At 38.9% G+C, this 22208-nt stretch overlaps 2 protein-coding genes across 6 annotated transcripts in view; one reads left to right on the forward strand and one right to left on the reverse strand.

Moving 5' to 3' along the window:
* The window catches only part of axo (axotactin), a 70314-nt gene that overhangs the window by 35915 nt on the left and 12191 nt on the right, over positions 1 to 22208 (forward strand). For all 5 annotated transcript variants that reach the window (XM_036814641.3, XM_036814638.3, XM_036814639.3 and 2 more), the window contains exons 11-20: positions 1596 to 1810; positions 2511 to 2910; positions 8815 to 9062; positions 9232 to 9687; positions 13548 to 13748; positions 14737 to 15360; positions 16789 to 16970; positions 17804 to 18133; positions 18447 to 18750; positions 19150 to 19286. In XM_036814641.3, the coding sequence (XP_036670536.3) occupies positions 1596 to 1810; positions 2511 to 2910; positions 8815 to 9062; positions 9232 to 9687; positions 13548 to 13748; positions 14737 to 15360; positions 16789 to 16970; positions 17804 to 18133; positions 18447 to 18750; positions 19150 to 19286 (3097 nt within the window). The remainder of the gene's footprint in view (positions 1 to 1595; positions 1811 to 2510; positions 2911 to 8814; positions 9063 to 9231; positions 9688 to 13547; positions 13749 to 14736; positions 15361 to 16788; positions 16971 to 17803; positions 18134 to 18446; positions 18751 to 19149; positions 19287 to 22208) is intronic.
* TTLL1B (Tubulin tyrosine ligase-like 1B) lies at positions 9831 to 11796 on the reverse strand. The gene has a single exon (XM_036814644.3). The coding sequence runs from the start codon at positions 11381 to 11383 to the stop codon at positions 9929 to 9931; it is 1455 nt and encodes a 484-aa protein (XP_036670539.3). The 5' UTR covers positions 11384 to 11796; the 3' UTR covers positions 9831 to 9928.

The following is a 22208-nucleotide window of genomic DNA, read 5'->3' on the forward strand; positions in this document are numbered from 1 at the left end:
GTCACTAATTTCCGCTTTCAGTAAATCAATTCGAAAACCTAAACAGCTCCGACTTTGGTTTCGTTTTCATTTTTTTTTGGCACTTGTTTGTATGCCTCCATGAATGAATGGCGTTCCGGTTGGCTACGGTCGAAAAATGCAGAAAACGAAACACCGAGTCTGGGTCAAGATAAAAAAAAATGGGTTAACTTCTAGCCAGAGTTTTTCGGATGTGTGCATGTGTTGGCCCAGACCATTTGGCCATCCATCATTGGCTCGTAGTTGGGTCTTTACTCATTCAAAATTTGACAGCATCGTTTGTTTGTTGGTTTGTTTGTTGGTCTGTGTGCCACTGTGTTGCTGCTGCTGCGGTGGCTTCGCTGCGGATCTTGCAACACGGAGTCGGAAACGGAAGCGGCACATGCAGGCCCAAACCGCAGCAAACGCAAACATAAGCCGGAAAAGGAGTGGCATTCATAGAAAAAAACCTTTTTGGTTCATTCGATACTCTTTAATTTGGTTGAGGAAAGCCAAGTTTAAAATAAAGAAGAGATTTCTAATCAGGAAAGGTTTAAGGAATACAAAAATGCACAGAAAAGCATATTTTTCGATCTAAAAAATTGCATAGCAACAAAAAAAAAATTCAAACATGGAATGCCATACCTTGTTGAGCTCGTAAAAAATTTTTCAATCGATTGGCATTTAAACCTCAATAATTTAATTTTTGTCCGAATTCTGAAAAATTTGTGACCTTACCCCTTATGAAATATGTAAAAATTTGTAAAAAGTTAAAATTTTTAAAATCACCCAGAAAGTGAAGGATATCAATTTATTAACTTTTCAGCTGTCCATAACTGTGCCTCTTGTTGACTTAAGACCAATTTTGTCCAAGTTACAGCATGAAAACACTACGAAAAACGTGTTTTTTAACCAAAAACGAAAACCTTAATTTTCCACACAAAAATACACTATTTTGACCAAAACAATAAAATATAAACATTGTAAATATTGAATGCCATGCCTTACTATACCTTTAATAAAATTCCCAATGGATTGGTAGTGGTATTTTAAAATGTAGATGGTTTGTAATCGCGAATTCTTCAGCATCACGTGATCCAAGAAAAGCTTATTATTCAAAAACTCCATTGTCAAATTTGTTCACGTAGTAGACCCTCAAGACCCTTCCGCTTCAGTAAATATTGTATGTTAGCTAATAAAATTTACAAAGATTTCCTAAGACGACTGTTTAAATTTACCTTTGTACAATATTTACGAGCCATAAAATATATTCAAGCTTACCTCCCCTTGGTAATTGAATTTGATTGTCCCTTAATTGCCTTGTCACCGATACATCCTCAAATTGTTTGATACCCAACGAATATATTTTTGCATAAATGGCGCAGCGAAAAGCCAAAAAAAGGGGGCGTCGGATGTGGCCCAGTCACTCGGTCACTCAACGGGCTCGTCAAACTGCCGGCAGATCTGCTGCGCCCCAAATGTATGCAAATGAATGCGAACTTTTTCTAATACCTTTCACCTTTTTTCGGGACTTTTCCGCCCCAGAGCTAAAAAATGAAAGGAACTTAACCCAAAAACCGAAACCAACTCTTCCGCAGAGGCGCCTGTCCGTGCTCCGTTAACAAGACGTGCGTGGACCCGAATCAATCATGCAACTGCGATGTGAAGGAGAACAAATGGAATTCGGATGAGGGCTACTACCAGGATCCGCAGAGTCTGGGCATCACCAATATGTACTTCCTGCAGCAGAAGGACATGGATGACGAGGCCCAGGGTCGCATCACTTTGGGTCCCCTGGAATGCGTTGAAACAAGTGAGTGAAATGGGTAAATCATCTAAAATACCTACTATTCTAAGTATTTAAGAAAATTTCTTTCTTATTTCTTTTTAAGAATATTTCTCTTCAGTTAATCTTAATAAAATACCTTTGCTATAAAACTCCAGGTGTGCATAAAAGCAAATTGTTTGATTTAATTAAAATTAAAGATTGAAGATCACATGTTAGCAGTGACAGTTTTTTCAGCAAACCCTATTACAATATATAACTTTTAGCTGTTTTTCATTAACGTTTAGATACGCTTAATATTTCGGAGAATAACTCCAAATTCTCTAAATTCTCTTTAAGAATTATTACAGAGATTCAAGAAAGAAATCTCCGCCTTAAAATTCCTAAATAAATAAATTCTTATAGTTATAAGTATGAAATGCTATTTTTTAAACAACTAAGGATTTGATCTTAGAATTAGTTTTAAGTATAGATGAATTTTATTTAGGTGTACCATGACATGTAGAAATATCTCTTCCCTGCTTCCTTTTGTTTAGATACTTTTAATTGTATGTCACCCTATAGTTTTATGTATAGATACATTATATTTAGGTGTACCCTGACATGTGGATGTATCCTTTCCCTGCTTCCTTTTGTTTAGATACTCTTAATTCTATGTCACCCCGTAGCTATTTACTGTTTCTCCTATTAACTACCAGTTAATGACTGCCCACCCTTTTACCAACAGATACGCAGAAGTACGTGGTCACCTTCACCACATCGCAGTCGTATATCGAGGTGCCCGGGTGGCGCAAGGGCGACATCGCCTTCTCGTTCCGCACCACCGGCGAGAAGGCCATCCTGCTGTTCCAGCCACCCATTCGGCCCCACTATCCCTCCTTCATGGTGGCCCTGACCGGCGATGACCAGCTCACGTTCACCTTCACCCTGAGCACGGGCACCACCCGCGAGCTGGTCATTAACTCGCACCGCCGGCTGAACGGCGGCGAGTGGCATAAAATATGGATCGACTACAACCAGTATCATGTGCGCTTCATGATAAACACCGATTACCAGATGCTCGATTTGCTGCCCGAGGAGGAGTTCGGCCCGTTTGAGGGCAGCATGTATATCGGCGGCGCCACATTGTGAGTATTTTTCAGGGCTCGGGTTACGATTAACACTGGTCAGCCGATAATATATATTTCGGGGTTGGTACACCATCTTAAATTGGTTAATTCTAGATTTTTATGTGGCTTTAAAAATGTTATACAGATTATAGAGGTAGCCTTTCCTAACTTCTCCTTTTGATACTCAACAAATTTAGTTAGGGAAGCTTAGGACAGGTTTTTGGCCCTTTTGGAAACCTATAAGTAGGTTTTAAACTACACAGATCTATACTTCAGTTTTTAGGGTCGACGAACCTCTTTTGTCATCGTATTTTGGCGTTAAATTCCAGGTAATACAGAAGTGATAAGATATTACATTTATAAATTAAAGAAATGTATTTTGCTTCAATGTATTTTGCTTCAGTATCTTTAAAAATGAAGGTTTGAAATATTAAATTTCTACATTTAAGAAAATTAGCATCCCTAAATGTATTTTAATTAAAATTATGTTGTTAGATGGTGGTTTTAATAATAAAAAAAATTCTTTATTATTTAAAAAAAAAATCACGTTTTAAAATTCTATAACTCAACCTTAGAAAACAGATTTGGTTTACAAACCAGTCGAGAAAATTAGAAAAATATTATTTTTTAAAGCTTAACTATTTTGTTTAAATATTATAAATTATTTTATAATATTTATATAAGTTTCTTAGCTGCTACCCAGTGTAATCGGACATTTCTTTTTATGGCTGCCTGCATTGCTGGCAGCTGTAATGGCAATCGACAAGGAAAAGCTCTATTTCTGCCACTGATGCTGCTCCTGCTTTTTGCCCGGGAAAATGCTGCTCCTGCTGGCAGTTGCGGTTTGTGCAATTTATTGCGGCAATTACGTTTTAATTATAAACGCGCGACTAACTGCCAAGCAGCACTAACAATGACAGTCGCGTCCGTCCGTCCCCTCGAAATGCAACCAAAGGAATCCTTCGATTTTGTGCCCTGCGGGTGGCAAATGCCACGGCCCGTTGACCGACACAGTTCGATTGATAATTGGAACACCCCACTTATGAGTTAATTACGAACTGGATTCGATTGATGAAAGTCGTTTACAACGCTCAATGGGATAACCGATATCTTGGGGGCTTAAAAATCTTAATTTGCTTGCCCTACTTCATTGTACTCAATATTGCAAGACCCCCTCGTGGTTAAACCTAAAAACGTATCTGAACTTTAATTGAATTCTTGTTCCGAAAACATATAGAGATTGTAATCTAAAAGTTTTCTGTTGATAAAAGGGCCCCTTGTTTAAATATAACTGAAAATGATACCCAACTAAGAGATATAAAAATAAAATTCCCCTTTCCATTTCTTCATTTTAAAAAAGCTACTTTCACTTTAATGTCCTCGGGCTTCAACAACTTCATCAAACGTGTAATTTGTATGCACAAACTGCTTTCCGCCTTCACTTACAATATTTCTGGAAACACAATCCTTCGGGGATATGAAAAGAATTGGTATAATTAAATTAACTTTCGCTGAAAATTCATTCCAAAGTCATTATCAATAATCAAGCCACGGCGTGAAAAGGGGGAGAATTCTGTTGCTTTCTCCTATGGCTTTTCCGGAATTTTTCTGCTTTTCAGCTGCGACCTCTTCCAGTTCATCCCCTTCGGAAGTTAGCGCACTTAAAACGCGCTTATTCTTGATTGGCATAATTTATAAAGTTTTTTTCCTGTTGCCATGGAGCAAAAACCACCAGATACTCATCCTCATGAGATAGATGGAGCGATGGGTAAAAAGCTTTCAAGGGGTCTTTGAGTGTGCTCACATGTGCAAGCTGTTTCTTTTTTTTAATTATTGAAAATGTATAAAAATCAAATTGAAATGCAGGTATGTGTAGGTATGACGAGGGAAATGTGTGCTCATTGGCACTTAACCCCGAAAAGTTCACCACAGCCAGAACAGAACCACTCATAAAATTTCGATGAGCGGTAAACACGCAGAGTAATTAAGGGTAAAGTGCATCCCCCAGTTGCGATCCGCTTTCACTGAGCCAATTTATTCAATTTATTTATCACGTAAAAGAAAGCTGTGTAAAATCATACAAGTAGTTATATGGAAAATGCAATATTGATGCACTTTACCCTCGGCATCGTCGGCATATCCAAGGGAAAATTCAGATTCTGACGTGGAAAAGGCGAATGCCGAGTATAAGGTTGCATGTAAGCCAATAAGCGGAATCAGCGGCTGTGGCTCATAAATAAAAGAGTTAATCAACATATTGATAGAGACACGGCGAGACTTAAGCGAGACGAAGGGTCCTGAAGTGGGGGCAACATGGGTGTAGTGTTAACCCATCAAGGACTTGTGGGGGGAGCTTAAAGATACATTTCACGCCACTGGGTGCTCTGTACTATAGCTGTTTAATTGGGTTAACAAACAAAAAGCACACAACACTTAACTTGGTAAATAGAATTACATTCATTGAGATGTTCATTTGCCGAGGGACGCGATTTCAAAGGCTTTACTTAGCTTCGATTGGGAAAAAAAATGGAATTGGGAAATTAACTTTTTATGAATATTACTTTATTTCAAAATTACGTAAAATAAATGATTTAACAAAATTCTCACAAACAGACCTAGGATGATTTCTGTTCATACTGGTTAAGTTAGGGAATAACTAAAAGTATATTTCAATGATTACACATAAATCTCTGGGATTTATAAGACATTTCATCTTGATCTCTGATTATTTTCTTTTTAAAATACAATATTCTTTTTATAAAAAAAAAATGTTCTAAAAATATTATACTTATAAGAATTTCGTCATAAATAACATTCTTATGAAGTATCAATTGACCCAAAATTCATGTGGATAAAGTTAGTCCCTACTTTTTAGCTGACCCAACCTAACCCAATTTAAAGTCACTTTCCACCGACGCAAGCTTTTTTGTAAGGAAAATGTGTCCCTTTTTCCAAACTTTTTCGCTCCTAATCAATGGAAAAACTTTTCGAAATATGCTGCGAACACTTTGGGGGAACTTCAACGCCATTCAGTTAATGGGTTAAGCAGTGCTTTTCACACAGCTTAAATGCCGCCAAGGATGCATGGAAATTTATGCAAAGTTGGCTGATTGAGAGGGGGGGTGAAAGGCAAAAATTACAATGGCCCATGCTGCTAATGATTGTTGTAATCGGTTTTTGCATGTGGTTCAACCGCGTTCCTCCAATCGATGTCGATGTCGCTATGTTGTTTAGGAAACGACAGCAGCTGCTCCTCATCCTGTTCCCGCTGATGCTGCTGCTCCTGTGTCCAGCTACTCGGATGTCCGTCTCATCATTTGCATGGCCATCGATTACCACATTCACGGGGGGCACCACACCACATGCCGATGGGGAAAAACACGGGCAACTGGCGTGCCAAATATGCGAATTATTTTGCAGCGCTGCAGGAAACAGGACGACATCAATGGCGCGTCCTGGGGGATATGGCATCGGGCAGATACTACAGATAGTCGAGATACATACATACATATATATATATATATATATATAGTTTCTGGGTGGTAAAAAGTGTTGCTGTCGCGGCGGCCATGAATGAATGAAAAGTGCTTAATTGCTTGTGACGGCGTTAAATAAATTCTTAATTGCTTCGCACTTTGCGCGTTTGCAACGTTAATAGGATTTCCGTCGCCTGCATGTCGCCAGGATATGCACATCGCCTGCTCCTCCACATCCTGCAGCTCCTGCAGCTCCTCCTGGCCGAAAAACTTCGTTCCTTTTGCGTTTTATTGCCGTTAATTTCCGCGGAATTTCGGTTTTTTTTTGCCTTACTTTTACTCTTTTTTGGCCCTTTGCACAGCCCTTGCGAATTCGCGTTTTGGCCAGCCGCCGTACAAATCCTTTTAGCCAAGTGTCATCCAGGCCAGCAGCAGCCGGCGGCACATCATTTGCAAGGCAAAGCGCTAAATTTCATTTTGCATACGCGTGTGACACGCGTGTCCCACCAAGCGTCCTTGTTACAACGTTATAACACGGTAAAAAATATGTTTTCAATATTTAAATGGTTCTATATCAGAAAAAACACTGTCGGATTGAGAAAAATGCTTCAAGCTGCGTAAGAATATGATCGCAATCTCAAGAATTTGACTTATTCTTTAAAGAAAAGGTTAGTTTTTATTAAAATTTATACAGCTACTAAGAAATATTTCCTTGTTTTGCTTAAAAACAAAAGATCCTGAAAAATATGTATTGTGCAAATATACATAAAATATAGTATCGAAAATATATTCAAAAAAGTGTATAAACAAAAATTCCAGTCCAATTTATATTTTGCAAATCTTCCACTTTTATACATTTTTTCAAATACCTTAAATATTATATTTTTATTTGTAAAATTCCTTGTCCCTCTCCCATTTTTTCACAGTGCCTTTGTCTATGTATGCAAGCCCCCTTGTCTCTGCTGACGTGTAAAAAATAAAATTAAAAATGCATTTGTGACATGCTCGCAAAAAAGAAATGCAGCACACGTTGCAAAAACTAATGACTTAATAGCTCGCTCGCTTGTGGCAAGGACACCACCCACTGCCCACGGCCCATCGCCCACTAAAGCCAAATGTGGGTGGAGTGCACTTGGTAAATGCAAATCGCAAATTTGGACCCACTCACTGGCCGATTATGGCCAATTTGAAGGCCGCCAATAAGTTTGATGCTTAAATAACAATCACGCAACGCTTGACAAACAATTACAAGGAAAAGCGGAAAGAAAGTGAAAAGAAATTGTAATAAATTCAGGAAAGCGCCCACGTCAAACCCCAAAAACCGAGTTGAGAGGCTTTTCCCTCCTTTTTTTTTTGCATTTTGGGAACAAGAATTTTAATTTCACTTCTTGACAACACTTGGGCACTTGGGATCCTTTCGCCGACTTGCGGTGGCAAAAGTATATCAAAGGGGCGTGGTGGTTGGGTGGAATGTCTGGTAATGAAATTTACATAATTTAGAAAGACATTTGAGCAACTTTCTTTTTGCCGCTGTACGCGTATAAACAAGACATTTCCGCCACTTTAATTTTCAAAAGCTTACACTTGAGATTTTATTGGCCAATTCATTGTTGGCAGTGGCGAGAAGGGGGGAAAATGGGAAACAGAAGCCAAAAGTGCAGGAGAAAAACTTGCGAAATGCGAAAAATATAAAAGGAACCGCTGAGAAGAATTGGGGGGAAAAAAGAAGGAGGTCAAAGTTAGCTGCTAAGAAGTTGAGATGCTCTTTTGTATCTTCGAAATTTCACTACAGTAAAAGGAGTTTTAATAATTTTAAAGGAAGTAAGAGAGGATTTTATTCTATTTAAACTCCTAATACCCTTCCATCAACCCTTTTTTAGGCACTTCTGGTGGTGTAATCTAAATTATTAATAAGAGTTGTATTTTGTTATGATATTAATTTTTATAGTTTGTATACAAAATAGTACTCTAACGTTATTCATGGTATTCGCTAACCAGGCAATCTTTAACACATTCTATATATACCCCTTTAAGAGATAAGTAGTAAGAAAGTATCGCGTTGATAGGAAAATGCAAGCGAAGCTGGGAAAACTTTTCCCACAGCTGTCCACTCGAATCGCCGTCCACTTTTTATAAAGAGTGTCGCTTTGATTTTCAGCTGGGCAAGTTTAAAACTCAAAAGCGTCGCATTCGATTGAACGGGTCACAATTTATTTGCATAAAGTCAGTGACGGACTGGGTAAATACATGGGAATCCAGAAAGCAGATCGTGTTCCGCAATAATGTTTTATGTTTGTTTAAGGAAAGGGAAATCGATGGGACTGCAGCTGGTGTGGCTTATGCCAGAGTGGCCAAGTTATTGAATAGTTACGACAACTCATAATATAAAGTAATCCCCAGCTCTGACTTTTCCACACTTTTTTCTTGCATTTTCCCGCCTCCGCAGCGACCTGCTGAAGAAGTTGTCAGTTAAGGCCGGCCTTATTGGCTGCTTCCGTGGCCTGGTGGTCAACGGGGAGATCCTGGACATCTACAGCTACATGTCGGTGCATCTGTCGGAGATTATCAAGGACTGCAAGCCATCATGCGTTCCATCGCCCTGCCGCAATGGAGCCCAGTGCAAGGAGCTCTGGAGCAGCTTCAAGTGCGTCTGCAACAATCCCTGGGCACATATCGGCGAGTTCTGCGAGACAAGTAAGTGCAGGGATAGAAAATAGAAACTCCTACATTAGGAAACACTCGAGATAAGCCATCCAGAAACAATATTGACTTTCTAAACTGAATTTTTAAAGATCCTATGCTTATACCTTACACCTCCTTTAATATTACTTAAGCTAATCAATCGAATTTGTTATCTTTACAGACATTAATGAAAAGGCTTTGACCTTCATCAATCGAGAATCCTTTTTGATGCGAAATTATTTGAGTGTGGGTGCCACGCCCGCTATCCTTATGCATGGAATGGATGGCGAGCGAGATGTCCTCAAGGGTATCCTTAACCAGGATCTACTAATCAATCTACGAACCTACGACACGAATGCTCTGGTCTTATATGCCAACGATCACTACAATAACTTTGTGCACCTGTACATTAGCCTAAACAGGGAGATTGTTTTCCTATACAATTATGGTGATGAAATTGTGAATCTCACTCTGCTGGATGATACGTTGATGGCATCCTTAAAAAGCATTCAAGTGGCCATCGTGCGAGGAGAGCAGGAAACTAGGATGCATGTAAATCAGCGTAGTGTGAGCATCGATAGAGGAACTCTGCTCTTGGATGAGTATGCCAACAAACCTTGGAGTAATCCAGAAAAAGGTAAGTCGAAGGAATATATTCCATTATATAAAGTTAAAACTTAAACAAAATTTAATTATAACAACTATTTATTTTTATTACAATTTATATTTTGGATAAAATCATTTTGAATGGAATATTTACATGGTTATTTGAGTATGGTGTGATTTATGTTCTTCCACATATATTTTTATTTATAACGCATGCTTAGTGAATAATATTTTTGAAGACCCAACGATTCCCTTCCCCAAACCTACTTTCGTCACTTCCAACGACTGCCCATCTTGGAGGTCTTACTATGGGCATTACTGCTGCTATTTTGTTGTTCATCCTGGGCAGCCAACTCTTCATCGATGAGGAGTTCAAAGTTGCCCAAAGCATCCGCACTGGGAACTTTGTTCCAACGTACATCGGGTACTCCATCAGGGGGTAGAACCACCGATAATATATTGTCAATCAGCTTGTATTTCAGAATCCTATCGTTGACAGTGGTTGAGGTTAGCGAAGGTGAGGCATTGACCTCCACAAGCCAAGGTTTCAAGGCATTATCTATAATAATATCGTAACCATAGCACTCGAAACAATGCCTATCGCTGGCCATCACAGGAGCCACAGCTCTCAATGAGTGCACTATAAGCCAGGATATAGCTCCAAACAGGCGATCCGTAACCTCCTTTCCCCGTGTTCCTTCCAGATATAAGGCCAGATTTTGCACAGACCATTTGCCACCATGTAGGGTATTATATTCACCGCCATGTTTCTGCACACTCACATTGGTCAGATGTACATACATATTATCCAATTCCGTAACACTAGTATCGTATTTTACGGTACAAAAACGGCAGAAACCCTGCTTGAATAAATACGCCTTCAAGGGTCGAAAAGAAGCCACCAAGACATATAAACGCAGATCAAATTTTTTACCACCAATCAGCAGTGGATTGTCTATATATCTGGAGATCACATAGGACTCCTTGGCTATTTGGGGATGGAAAGGACCCTTGGCCTCTCTTGACCATTTCTTGAGTTTGGATAGCTTGTTGATGAGAAATATACCCGCTCCTTGGGACTTTCCACACGGTTTCATGATCCAAGTACTCAACGGAAATTTCCGATATTCCTCCACGAACATATTGTAATCCGCTGGTAGTACGAATGTCGTGGGCACAAAATCCAGATACAAATACCTAGTGCCACTGGAATTATTGGATTCGGTTTTCTCAGCCAAAGGATTACCATCCCTTTCGAGGTCCTTACGATAGCGTTTTATGTTCTTAACAAGTAAATCCTTGCGCGACAGTTCGTAGTGATTGGGAAAATGATTGATCATCTGATTATCATGCATCCTATAACCACTATCCACACTGAATATATTCCGGCACGTTTGCACACCTGCCCAATAGAAATGCCAATCATCATCGCCATTAACCTGATGCCAACCGCGCTTCTCGAAATTGTTGACCAAAACAGATTTATCCAGATCCGTGCAGAAACCAATTTTCATTTTATCATGTCCCTGGGCACCGGCACCACCACTATTTGCCCCACTGTTTGAGGTGCCATTCGTCACCGATTGATTTGCACCGCCCGCCTGGCGACCGTACATGATGGTTGTACCGCTCTTGGTGGTCCTTGTACCGCTCAAGCGGACCGTCGGCTGAAGACTGTCGGTCCGCCACGCCTGCGTCCATTGACTCCTGTCCCAAACAACGGCCATGTTGCCAACGTTTTTGATTATTGAACCAACAAAGCCGAAATTTATTCACAACCCTTTTTTTCGGTATAATATGGGGAATGGTTGCCAGGCGTCGCTTCCTTTTGTTTTTCTTCTATATATTTTTTTTTTTGGGCGGGGAGACGAAAAGCTTTGCACCAAAAATTTTCAAATAGTTTAGCAAGTTAAACTGCAAAAATGCCAAAAATGTTCCCCTCACAAAATCTGTGCTCTGTGTGACGGCCAAATTATGTGCACTTGAATTTTTTGCACTTCAGTTTATTTCTTCTATTTTTTCAGCGAATAGTGTGTGTTTGAGAGTGGCCGTTAAACTCGGTAGAAAATTGTTTAAAAATAAACGCCATGCGAATGGATAAAGTTTGGCTCTATGGCATAAAAACAACGAGTTGCTTTGTAGTTTGTTGATATTTGAAAACGTTCAAAGTTTTTATTTCGCTTTGCTCACTCAATATGTAAATTGAACGGCATTTCAATGGTAGATAGTATGCGGAAATTGTTGTTAAACGAGGGAAATGCATATAGAGTTGATTATGATCGGAACGGATTTTTTCCAAGCCCTCTGAACATGGGAATGTTTCGACAAATACAGATTTGAATCGAACCAATTGGATTATTTGCACGGATATATTTAAATTACATCAATGGTTGTTCTTTATGAAATAATAACTTACTAAATTTATTTTTTTCAATGTTTTCTGACACCATTAGTTGCCTTATCTTAAATTTTTGAAATATTAAAGTAAATGTTCCTTAGTTGCTAAAAAAAAACGTTAAAGGTTATATTTTTTTTTGGATGTACATACCAAAAACAAATTAAATGGCCTATAAGATACTCAACGTCATAAACCTAGATATACCATTTTCAAAAGCTTTTCCACTCAACCGCCCTTCAATTACAACAGTTGCATGCATTTTGGCAACAGTATTTCCCTAGGATTGCACTTCAAAAGCCGCTCGTAACTCACCTTGCAATTGAATTTAATGGAAAAGTTCAGTCCATAGAGCTCAACTTGGCAATTGGCAAAACGGTAAAATCAATCAAATTGCCCGTAACTCAATGCCACCGATTTGCCAGCAAAATCAATCATAATTACTCCTCGTTGCCCAGAAATATGGTTGAAGCATATCGCTTCGAAATACATTTTGGGGCAAATGCAAATGCAAATGCGATTTCGTCAATACTTTGCACAGAATAACACATAAGCACTTTTGTAATTAAATGCGTTAGCCAGTCGGACTGCACTGAGGTCTAGATTGTGGCAATGCAGCCATCGGATCACTCTATTCAGTTTAGTTTGGCGCATTCTGCTGGCCGACAAACATTTCAATTAGACAAACTTAAACTCGAAATTGATGGGCCTAAACCTCAAACTGCTGGGTCTGGGTTCGAGTCCGGGTCTGCGTCCGGCAGGCTGGCTAAAACCCGAAATGCCACGGCAATGAAGGCTCATTTCCGCAGACCCACACACAAACACCGATAGCCGCGCTTGCATAAAGCAAACTAAGCCAAAATGTACACTTAACGAAATTTTTTGTATTCTTTAATCATTCTTAGAAAATAGCTGTACTTAAAGATGATTGTTTTTCATTTTTAAATTTTTTTTATGAAAAAAATTGTGTTACTGTAGAGTAATTAATAATTTAAAGGGTATATTATCTCCAAACATTTTTGAAACATTGATTTCAATGTGTCGAAAATATATGTAGAACTTTAAAACCATTAATATATTAACATACTACTATTATTATTTATTATCATAATTTTTTGGAATAACTGTTGCCTTGAATTTTCATATACCACTTATAAAAAGGTTATGGTATATATACCAATTTAATATGATATAATTTATTTTCTATGTTTGACCTTCTTTTAAAAATGTGAAAAAATTTAATTAAGTTTAGAGTCCTTATAATAAAAATTGAACTTGCCTTTAAGGAACTTTTGTTAGTTTAAAATATAAATTTTTTTTGGAACATAGGCGACATTATAACAGATTGCCCCTATATGATATTTTTTTGCAAGTTCCACATAGTTTAAGGATGAAACCCAAACGATTCCAACTTCTTTTATAGTGTATACCACACCCGAAACCATCCATCCTCTGGCCTAACCACCCCGCTCTCATTTGATTTTGTTTATTTGCAGAGGTTCTGTCGCCGCACCGACCGCCCGCCCCGCCCACCGAGTACTTCCAGTTCCACGTGGGCGGCTATGATCCGGCGAATCTGCTGCGGCCCAATGTGGATGCACCGGCCCTCGAAGGTTATATCGGGTGTGTGAGGGGCCTGAAAATCGGAACGCAGTTGATCGACTTGGCGGATATCAATGAAAGGAATATAGCGCCAAGTAAGTAGGCAGTATAAATCAATTTTCACAGAGTGCAATTTTCGGGCTGGCCCCAATGCCATTTCGTTGGTTTGTCGGCATCTGCTTCGGCTTCCCTGAATCCTGACACTCCTGCTCCGCCACGTGGTCCTAGTCCTCGGATTCTAATTCATAGGCCATCGAATCGACTCCACTCTGCGTCTGCGGTTGTGGTTGCATCTGTGGTTGCTGCCTGGCTAACTTAATATGCATGCAATTTCCGTTAAGTGCTGGGGACTCCTGCGAAAATGGAGAGAGAGATATGGCCAGTGTAGGCCACTTTGGGGCCGCGCCAAGATTAATGCCAATGCGATAAGCTACAGAGGCCCACATGGCGTATGATTTATGCGGCCACGTATCGCGGAAATTGCAACCTGACTTTGATGCGATTAAACGCAACCGCAGTCAATGTAAACACTTTGAGTGAGGAAGCCATTCCTTTCAATATAGATACGTTATTGGCAATTGAGGGGTTGCGCCTTCAAGTGTAGAGGTTTTATAGGTTCTCCGATTGGACATGCTTGGGAAAACAATGCTGATATCTTTTAAACCTAATTATATTTTGATTAAATAAAGAATATATCATAATTATAATCTTTTTTAATAGAAAGGTAATCGAGTTGACCCAAAAATAAACTCCTATTAAGGTGTCTATAAGTAGGCAATAATATATTTTTAGGCCGGAAGTCCGATGCGCTGAATCCCAAAATCGAAGTCCTTATTTACTGCATACTTTTAGGTGCCTTTTTAAGCGAATTCAAAGCTCTCAACTCTAATTTAGGCTCTCCTATGTATACAAGAATTAATACTGAAAACAATATTTTAGTTAAATTTTTTCGTTTAAATTTCTGTTAATGATATTTGAAGATTAAATCTAAAATACATCGAACTTTTTTCAGAATAGCTATTTTTCCAAGATATCTTGATCTTTATTCAATAACTTCTTTGATTAAATCGCTTTCGATTCCAGTCCAGGAAGGTGTCCTGCCCAATTGCCAGATCAAGTGTGATGCCGAGCCTTGCAAGAATGGAGGAACCTGCCAGGAGCACTTTGCCGAGCAGCTCTCTACCTGCGACTGCGAGCACACCAGCTTCCTTGGTGAATTCTGTTCGGAGGAGAAGGGAGCCGATTTCAGTGGCGAATCGACGTTGCAGCGCAAATTTGAACTGCAGCCCGGTACAGGTCGCGTTGACTATGTGCGCCTGCAGCTGGCCTTCTCATCCTTCGACCTGCGAAGGGCGAATCGTATAATGCTGCTGATGCAAACGGAGGCCGAGCGAAGTTACTACCTCCTGTTGGCCATCACCTCTGATGGCTACCTGCAGTTGGAGGAGGATCGGGATAATGGGCAAACAGTGGGCGCTAGGATAGATCGGAATTTCCTGAATAGCGCCAGGCACTCGGTTTACTATGTGAGGAATGGCACCCAATCGCAACTATTCATCGATCGCGAGCAGGTGCCGCTGACCGAGTTCGCCGCACGTGTTTTGACCACCGGCGGTGAGGCGGGCTCGAATCGCGTCCAGATCGGCGGCATCAACAGCACGGACTCGCGGTTCGCCGTCTTCAAAAGCTACAGCGGCTGCCTGTCGAGTGAGTGTCGTAAATTTTATCTCAGTCCACCATTAATTTCTTTTCGGTCTCATCAAGTGACATTCCCCTGCACTCCCATTACTGCCAAAAAATACACTGATAGAACTTAACTAATACTTTGGTAAAAGAAACATTTGTATAAATTGAAAATCATAGTTGAGAATGCTTAAAAAAATTTTAAGGTTTAAAAGTATGCAACAATATATTTAAAATGCGGAAATCCGATCGATATATGTCAAAGGCAATATTATTTCATACTTCATTGCATACTTTAAGGCACTTAAAAAAATTTTTAAAACATTTACATTTATTTACGTTTGGAAACCATTCTACTGAAATTTATTAGCAATACCTAAACCCCAAAGAAAATATATTTTCCATATCAACAATAGAATTAGTATTCTGCATATAAATTAAGGAGAATTAAGCTTTAATCTCAGTGTATCCTCTGCTTAACTGCTGCAACTTTATGAACTCACTGAGCTGAACGCTCAAAATTCCGCGTAAGAGGGGTTATAGTGCTCGCCGGAGGGAAGGCTGGAGGAAAACTGCTTCACATTGTTGACCAAAAAATTAAATTTATTCGCTGCCATAAAAAGTCATTTCCGTGGCCATGGCGTCGTTGCCATAAATTCTGTCAGTTTTTGCTCTCAAGATTTACAGTGGCTCATATTTAAATTGCTGCTTTGCTGCCACTCCAAAACCACAGCACAGTGTCCTGCACTTTGATTAAAAATTCAACCGAGCGCCCCCAACTCCCAATCCACAACCGCCCATAAAACAGCTGTTCAGCCAGCCACGCCCTCACCACATGTGGGCGGACTGTTAAACGTACTTGATCATCTCATTAAAGAGTCATCGTAATAGAGCGATAGCTTCACGCATAAACAAGGATGGCAAAGTGGTGCAAAATATAATGTATTAAAGAAAGTTGAAGTACATTATAATACATTTTCTATTTTAATAAATATTAGTCCTAAGCATAATAGATATTAGGTAATTTTCATGGGTTTCTAATATTGAAAATCTACAGTAAAATATACATGTTTAAGAACTATGTCGCAACCTTAATTATCATCTAAACACGCACTAGAAATTCCATTAATTTACCAATTCGTATGGCCACTTCCCCCAAAAATTCACAATCAAAGAAGGAGTTTCCCGATAGACATTAAAAATGTTATTGCTAATTTCGGGACGGACATAAAACACGCACGAACGACTTGCCACGGGTCCTTGAAACGAAACCAAACTCAGTCGAGCCCAACTTAACCCACCGAGCCAAGAAGGCAAACGCAATTCCCAATTTCCACTCGCCATCCACACACATTTGCATTTCAATTTGAATTAATGACCAATACTAATGAAAATTTCGTACCCCACCGCTGAAACCACCGCAAATTGGGTAAACCAACCGGCCATCGGCAGACATCTATATACAGGTGAACGGGCATGTTATGAAGCCACTCGAGGAGTACATGCTATTCACGAAGTCCGTCGCCGACAACATAACGGTCATCAATCCGCAGGGCGTGCGGAGCGCCCAGTGCAACGCCAAATTCGATGTGAGCGAACAGCCCACGCAGGAGCCCATGGTTAACGTCAGCATGGTAAGTAGAACACTACAAAAAATCAAAAACTTGAGTTTCCAATTTATGATAACATAACCAAAACGATTTTTAATAATTCGACTCCGTGATTCAAATCATACAGTCGACTCTATGATTCGGTTTTATCATTCGATTCTTTGATTCGACTCTATGATTCAAATCTATGATTCGACTCTATGATTTAATTCTATGATTCGACTCTATGATTAAATTCTGTGGTTCGACTCATTGATTCGACTATATGATTAGAGTCTATGATTCAACTCTATGATTCGACTTTATGATAAGAATATATGATTCGATCCTATGATTCGACTCTATAATTCCAATCTATGATTTTACTCTATGATTCGCCTTTATGATAAGAATCTATGATCCGATCCAATAATTCGACTCTATGATTTGACTCTATGATTCGAATAAATGATTCGCTTTAGTGAACAGAGTACGAATAAAATGTAATTATTTTTTAAAATATATGTGGTTTTAAGATTTGGATTGTTTTCTACTTATAAAGTTATTTGATCTGAATTACAAACTATTAAAATGAGTACTTTTGTGATGTGATAGGGGGAAAGAGATTTCAAAATGGCTTAAGAACAATATAAGATCAAGTATTATACATTTGTTGTATATTAAAAAAATTAATGAACACGAAAAAGCTGTATCTTTAAGTAAAAATATTATGAGACAATGGATAAAGTTAATTCAAACCATTTTTGTGTCAGTGCAAAGTGAGGCTGCCAGGAGGTTCGTGAATCGGATTATCTGAGGCAACCAGGCGACAAATTGTGCTAATGAATGCTCTCTACCCGTATACCTGTATCCCGCAGATACCCGAGCCATGGGTGGAGGAGCCGCCCGCGCGCGTCCCCTACATCCCGAGATTCGTGTACGACGAGAACAAGCAGGAGGACTCCACGCAGGTCGTCTTCCTCACGCTGACCAGTGTCTTCGTCATTATCGTGATCTGCTGCCTGCTGGAGGTGTATCGCAGCCACCTGGCCTACAAGAAGCGCATCGAACGAGAGACGGACGAGGACATTATTTGGTCCAAGGAGCAGGCCACCAAGATGCACGAGTCGCCAGGTGTTAAGGCCGGCCTCCTGGGCGGCGTGACGGCGGGGTCGGGGAATGGCCTGCCACCATATACCTACAAGGCGGTGAGTAATGGCTTTAGCAGATAATAATGGTGCACTAACTACGTTAGACTGCACTTGAAAAAATGATTTTGCTTTTCTGGGAATAAAAAATAGTATAAATATACAAACATTAACCTAAACTATCTTGGTTATAAATTTAATGTTGATATACAAATTTTAATAGTATAATATTATATAAACTATATATTTTTGGTAATTTTGGTTATTAGAAAAATGTTGTTACATTTCCCTAGGTCCAATAAATTACTGTTAAGTTCTTTAATAAATTGTTTATTCTTTAAATTGGCTAACTTTATTTCCGTGTACATCTCAGCTGCCGCAGGAGGACAAAAAGCCGGGCAATGGTGCCCCCTTGGTGGGCATTTTGAAGAACGGCAGTGCCACGCCCTCGCAGCCTGGAACGCCCACCGCCTTGTCCAAAAATGGTGACATTGCCTCGCGCATCGAGGAGGAGGAAGAAGAGGAGGATGAGGCGCCAGTGGAGAAAGCAGCGGAGAAAGGCAGTGAGAAAGAGGAGCCCCAGAAGGACACACCTGTCAGCGAATTGAAGGAGTCACAGGCTCAGCCACCGGAACAGCTGGCGTCGGACACCACCGATGCCTCTGCCCCAGCAAATGGTATGTCCTTATAAATCACTCAAAATCACACATAACAATTAACACTTAACAATTTATACCTGTCTTTTTCCGATGAAACTTAAAGAAAATCAATTGAAATCAAAATTGAGTTCAGATATGTATATCTGATTTAATCGGGGTTTCCCTATAAATCTTTAGATGGATAAAAAAATGTAAAAGGTTTCAGTACTCACTCTAGGGTTTATTTTTACGCCACCTTTTTTGTCCTGAAATTAAAGTAGATACTCTTCATTGCTTGAAAAAACTTTTTTTCAAAATAATATCATACGTTCCTTGTCGTTGTACAAATCATCTTCATGAAATTAAAGAAGTTTTAATTATTTTGTAGTGCCTAACTTTAGTTTAACATATTAAATTATTTAATTTTATCCCGTGTAGCTCTTAAGGAGCCGGAGGCGAAGGCAGATCCTTCAGAGCCTTCATCTCAGTTGCCCGCCGCCCAAAACGGACAGTTGGCCCAAAGCGAGCAGGCGGCTGCGGGGGATGAGGTTCAGGCCCAGGAGCCAAGTCGACCGGTAAGCAGAGGATCCCCACCCACTGTAAACCCTATCAGAATGGCGCCAATAGCCACAATCAGCGAGACCAATTTGCATGGATTGGGCTGAGGGGCGCGGCCTTGGCATTGGCATGTAAATAACACCCAAAAACCACCCATTCACCCAAAAACACCATGTAAACACACATACACCCCCAAAAACCAGCAGTCAAGTGGAAGAGCTTGTCACTACATAATGTAAGCATAGTAAATGGGATGCAAATACATAGGCATACAGCTGTAAGGCATGAAAGTGCATCATTTACAATTGCAATCGCAAGGACATCCCCGAAGACAAACACACACATTTCCATGCACCAATATTTAGACAGTCCAGGGGGACATTAGCAGTCAGATTGGGTAAACAAACGTTATAATGTCAAGTACAATCAGGGGTACACACGACCGAGTAGCCACTGTAATTGCAACTCAAGGGGATTTACGGGGAGAAAATCGAGTATTAACTACAATGCAATATACTACATTCAGGACCTCTTTTATTTTAGTTCAGAGGTCTATGACTAACTTAAAACCAGTGTTCTTATTTAATTTTAAACTTATTTTTATTTGGTTTGTTATTATATATTTAACTCATGTTTTTTTTATTGGATTTTGTATGTTAAAATCTTTATAATTTGAATCTTGTTATAAAAAATAAAATATTTTAATAAAATCAACAATTGGCTTCCAAACAATATGTGCCAGATATAGCTCTTTGCATTACATTTTAAGTCTATTAAAATGAATATCTAACAAGTTGTAGATTTTTACATTTATATAATATAATATAATATCTTCTTTGTTTAAGGATATTTTACAATTAAAATTCATGAAAACTAACAGATAGCCAAATAGTAATTCATTTATTGTATAAATATATTCTGTTATTTTTGGTATGGGACTTTTCCGTTTTTTTGGGTAATATGAATCCATTGTTCCTTTAAATTTGTAAACGTGAACAATAAAGTGCCTTTCAGATAGTGAATGAATGAACAAATTCGCAACTTCTGACCCTTTCGAATTTTTGATATGTAAAAATGGTTTAAATGGTATTAAAAAATAAATGTTTTATAAATAAGATATCCCAGTTTGCGTACTACAACCTCAAATTAGAATACAAAAAACACCATATGTATATTCCTAAAATATTTAGCATGACCCTAATATTATAAATATATTCTTAGTGGCATTTTAAGTGGTTCACTTTGCATGTATGCATGTGTGAGTGAGTGCCTGGCGGCCATCATCAACTTGGGAAAATGTTCCGTTTAATTAAATTGCATTTAATTGAATTTAACTAAATAAACAAAACTTGTGAAAATATTGCCAACCCCCCACTTTCATGTGTGCATATTTGAATAGCAACAAACATGTTCAGGTGTATTTTAAAAATATTTAATCACAATATAATGGCAAAGCACACACACGCACCGGTTTGTTTTTGTGCGTGTCGTTTTAATTGTTGATATTGAATGCGCTTATGGTGTGACTGTTTAATTAAATTCAATAAAAACCAAGCGAACGCAACCAAAATGCGTGGAAAAGGGGAAAACTATTGACAATTGGCTTAACGCAACGAAATTGGCCAGGCCAATAGACATGGGACCGAACAATGCTTTTGCCAATCGAGTCAATTCAATTATTTCTCAATTATTGTATAAGCCTATTAACTGCACCATCAAGTTGAATGAATTAATTGCAGAGAAGGTGATTGACGAAGTCGAACCCCAAAAAATATGCTATGGTTTTTTGCCAAGATATTGGTATGTGCAGAATGATTTCTTTTTTTTAACGATACACGGAGAATTTCAAAGAATTATTCCTTTATTTATAATATTATATAATATATTTTTAATACATAAGAAATTGTTCCAACAATTTCTTTAAGTTTCAGTACAATTATATATATTTTAATTTCGTTGAACATGCTTGGGGAAGCTCTTCAAATTAAAGGATAAAACCCATGTTCATCAAGCTTTTAATGTGTCTTAGGAAGATAAGGGTCTACTTAATAGTTAATATGTATACTAAGAATTTCTTTAAATTTCAGTACAGTATCTATTATTAAAAAGCTAAATACAATACCTATTTCTTCCAAGCACTTACCTAATTAATTATAATATCTTTGAACAAGTTCCCACAATCTCCAAGTTTAAGGACAAGACCCATTCTCATTCGAGCTTTTAATGTGTGTATGGAAGACCCTTAAATGCTGGATAGTTGATAGTTTTTACATCCTTTTGAAAGTTTCCGATTTCCGTGTGTGTGTTTGTGGCTTTTCACCCGTTTTCTTTGTATATTGGCCAATTCTTTTCCCTTTGTTAGCCGGTGGAAAAAAATCCAACAAAATGAAACCTTTTGCTTGGCTGTGTTGTGGCCAAGACAATTTCTTAAGCGGCATCAATGCAATTTCTTGCCAACGGCAGTCGCATCCCCCCTTTGGTTTTTGCAGCCAAGCCAATTGTCTAAAATGTTATTTAATAGAAAAAAGTGCTCTGCAAAGCACAAAAGTTAAAATGCCTCGGCACAAAAAATAAATTGAACTGCATTTTGGGGGGGAGAGGGGGGTTCCGATTGCCTCCTGATCCTTTTGTTAAAGGACATTTGCCAAATGAATATGCGTTTGAGGAAAGTCCGGGAAGTCCCGGCAAGGAAAAACTTGCTTTTTAGCAATGAACTTTCGACCAAGAATAACAATTGTTGCAGGCCACAATTTATGGAACCATGATGGGAAAGTCGGGCGCTTTTCTTGCTTATCAAGTGCCTGTCCATGATTTATATAGATTGTATATGCATGGCGGTGACCAGAAAACTTAAGACAAAACCTTCAGCTAAGCAACAAACGCGGCAAGAACTTTCAACTTGTGCATCGACTTTTCGGCACGCCCAAAAACAAACTTTC

The sequence above is a fragment of the Drosophila suzukii genome, chromosome 3 (genome assembly GCF_043229965.1).
Source record: "Drosophila suzukii chromosome 3, CBGP_Dsuzu_IsoJpt1.0, whole genome shotgun sequence".
Lineage (NCBI taxonomy): Eukaryota > Metazoa > Arthropoda > Insecta > Diptera > Drosophilidae > Drosophila > Drosophila suzukii.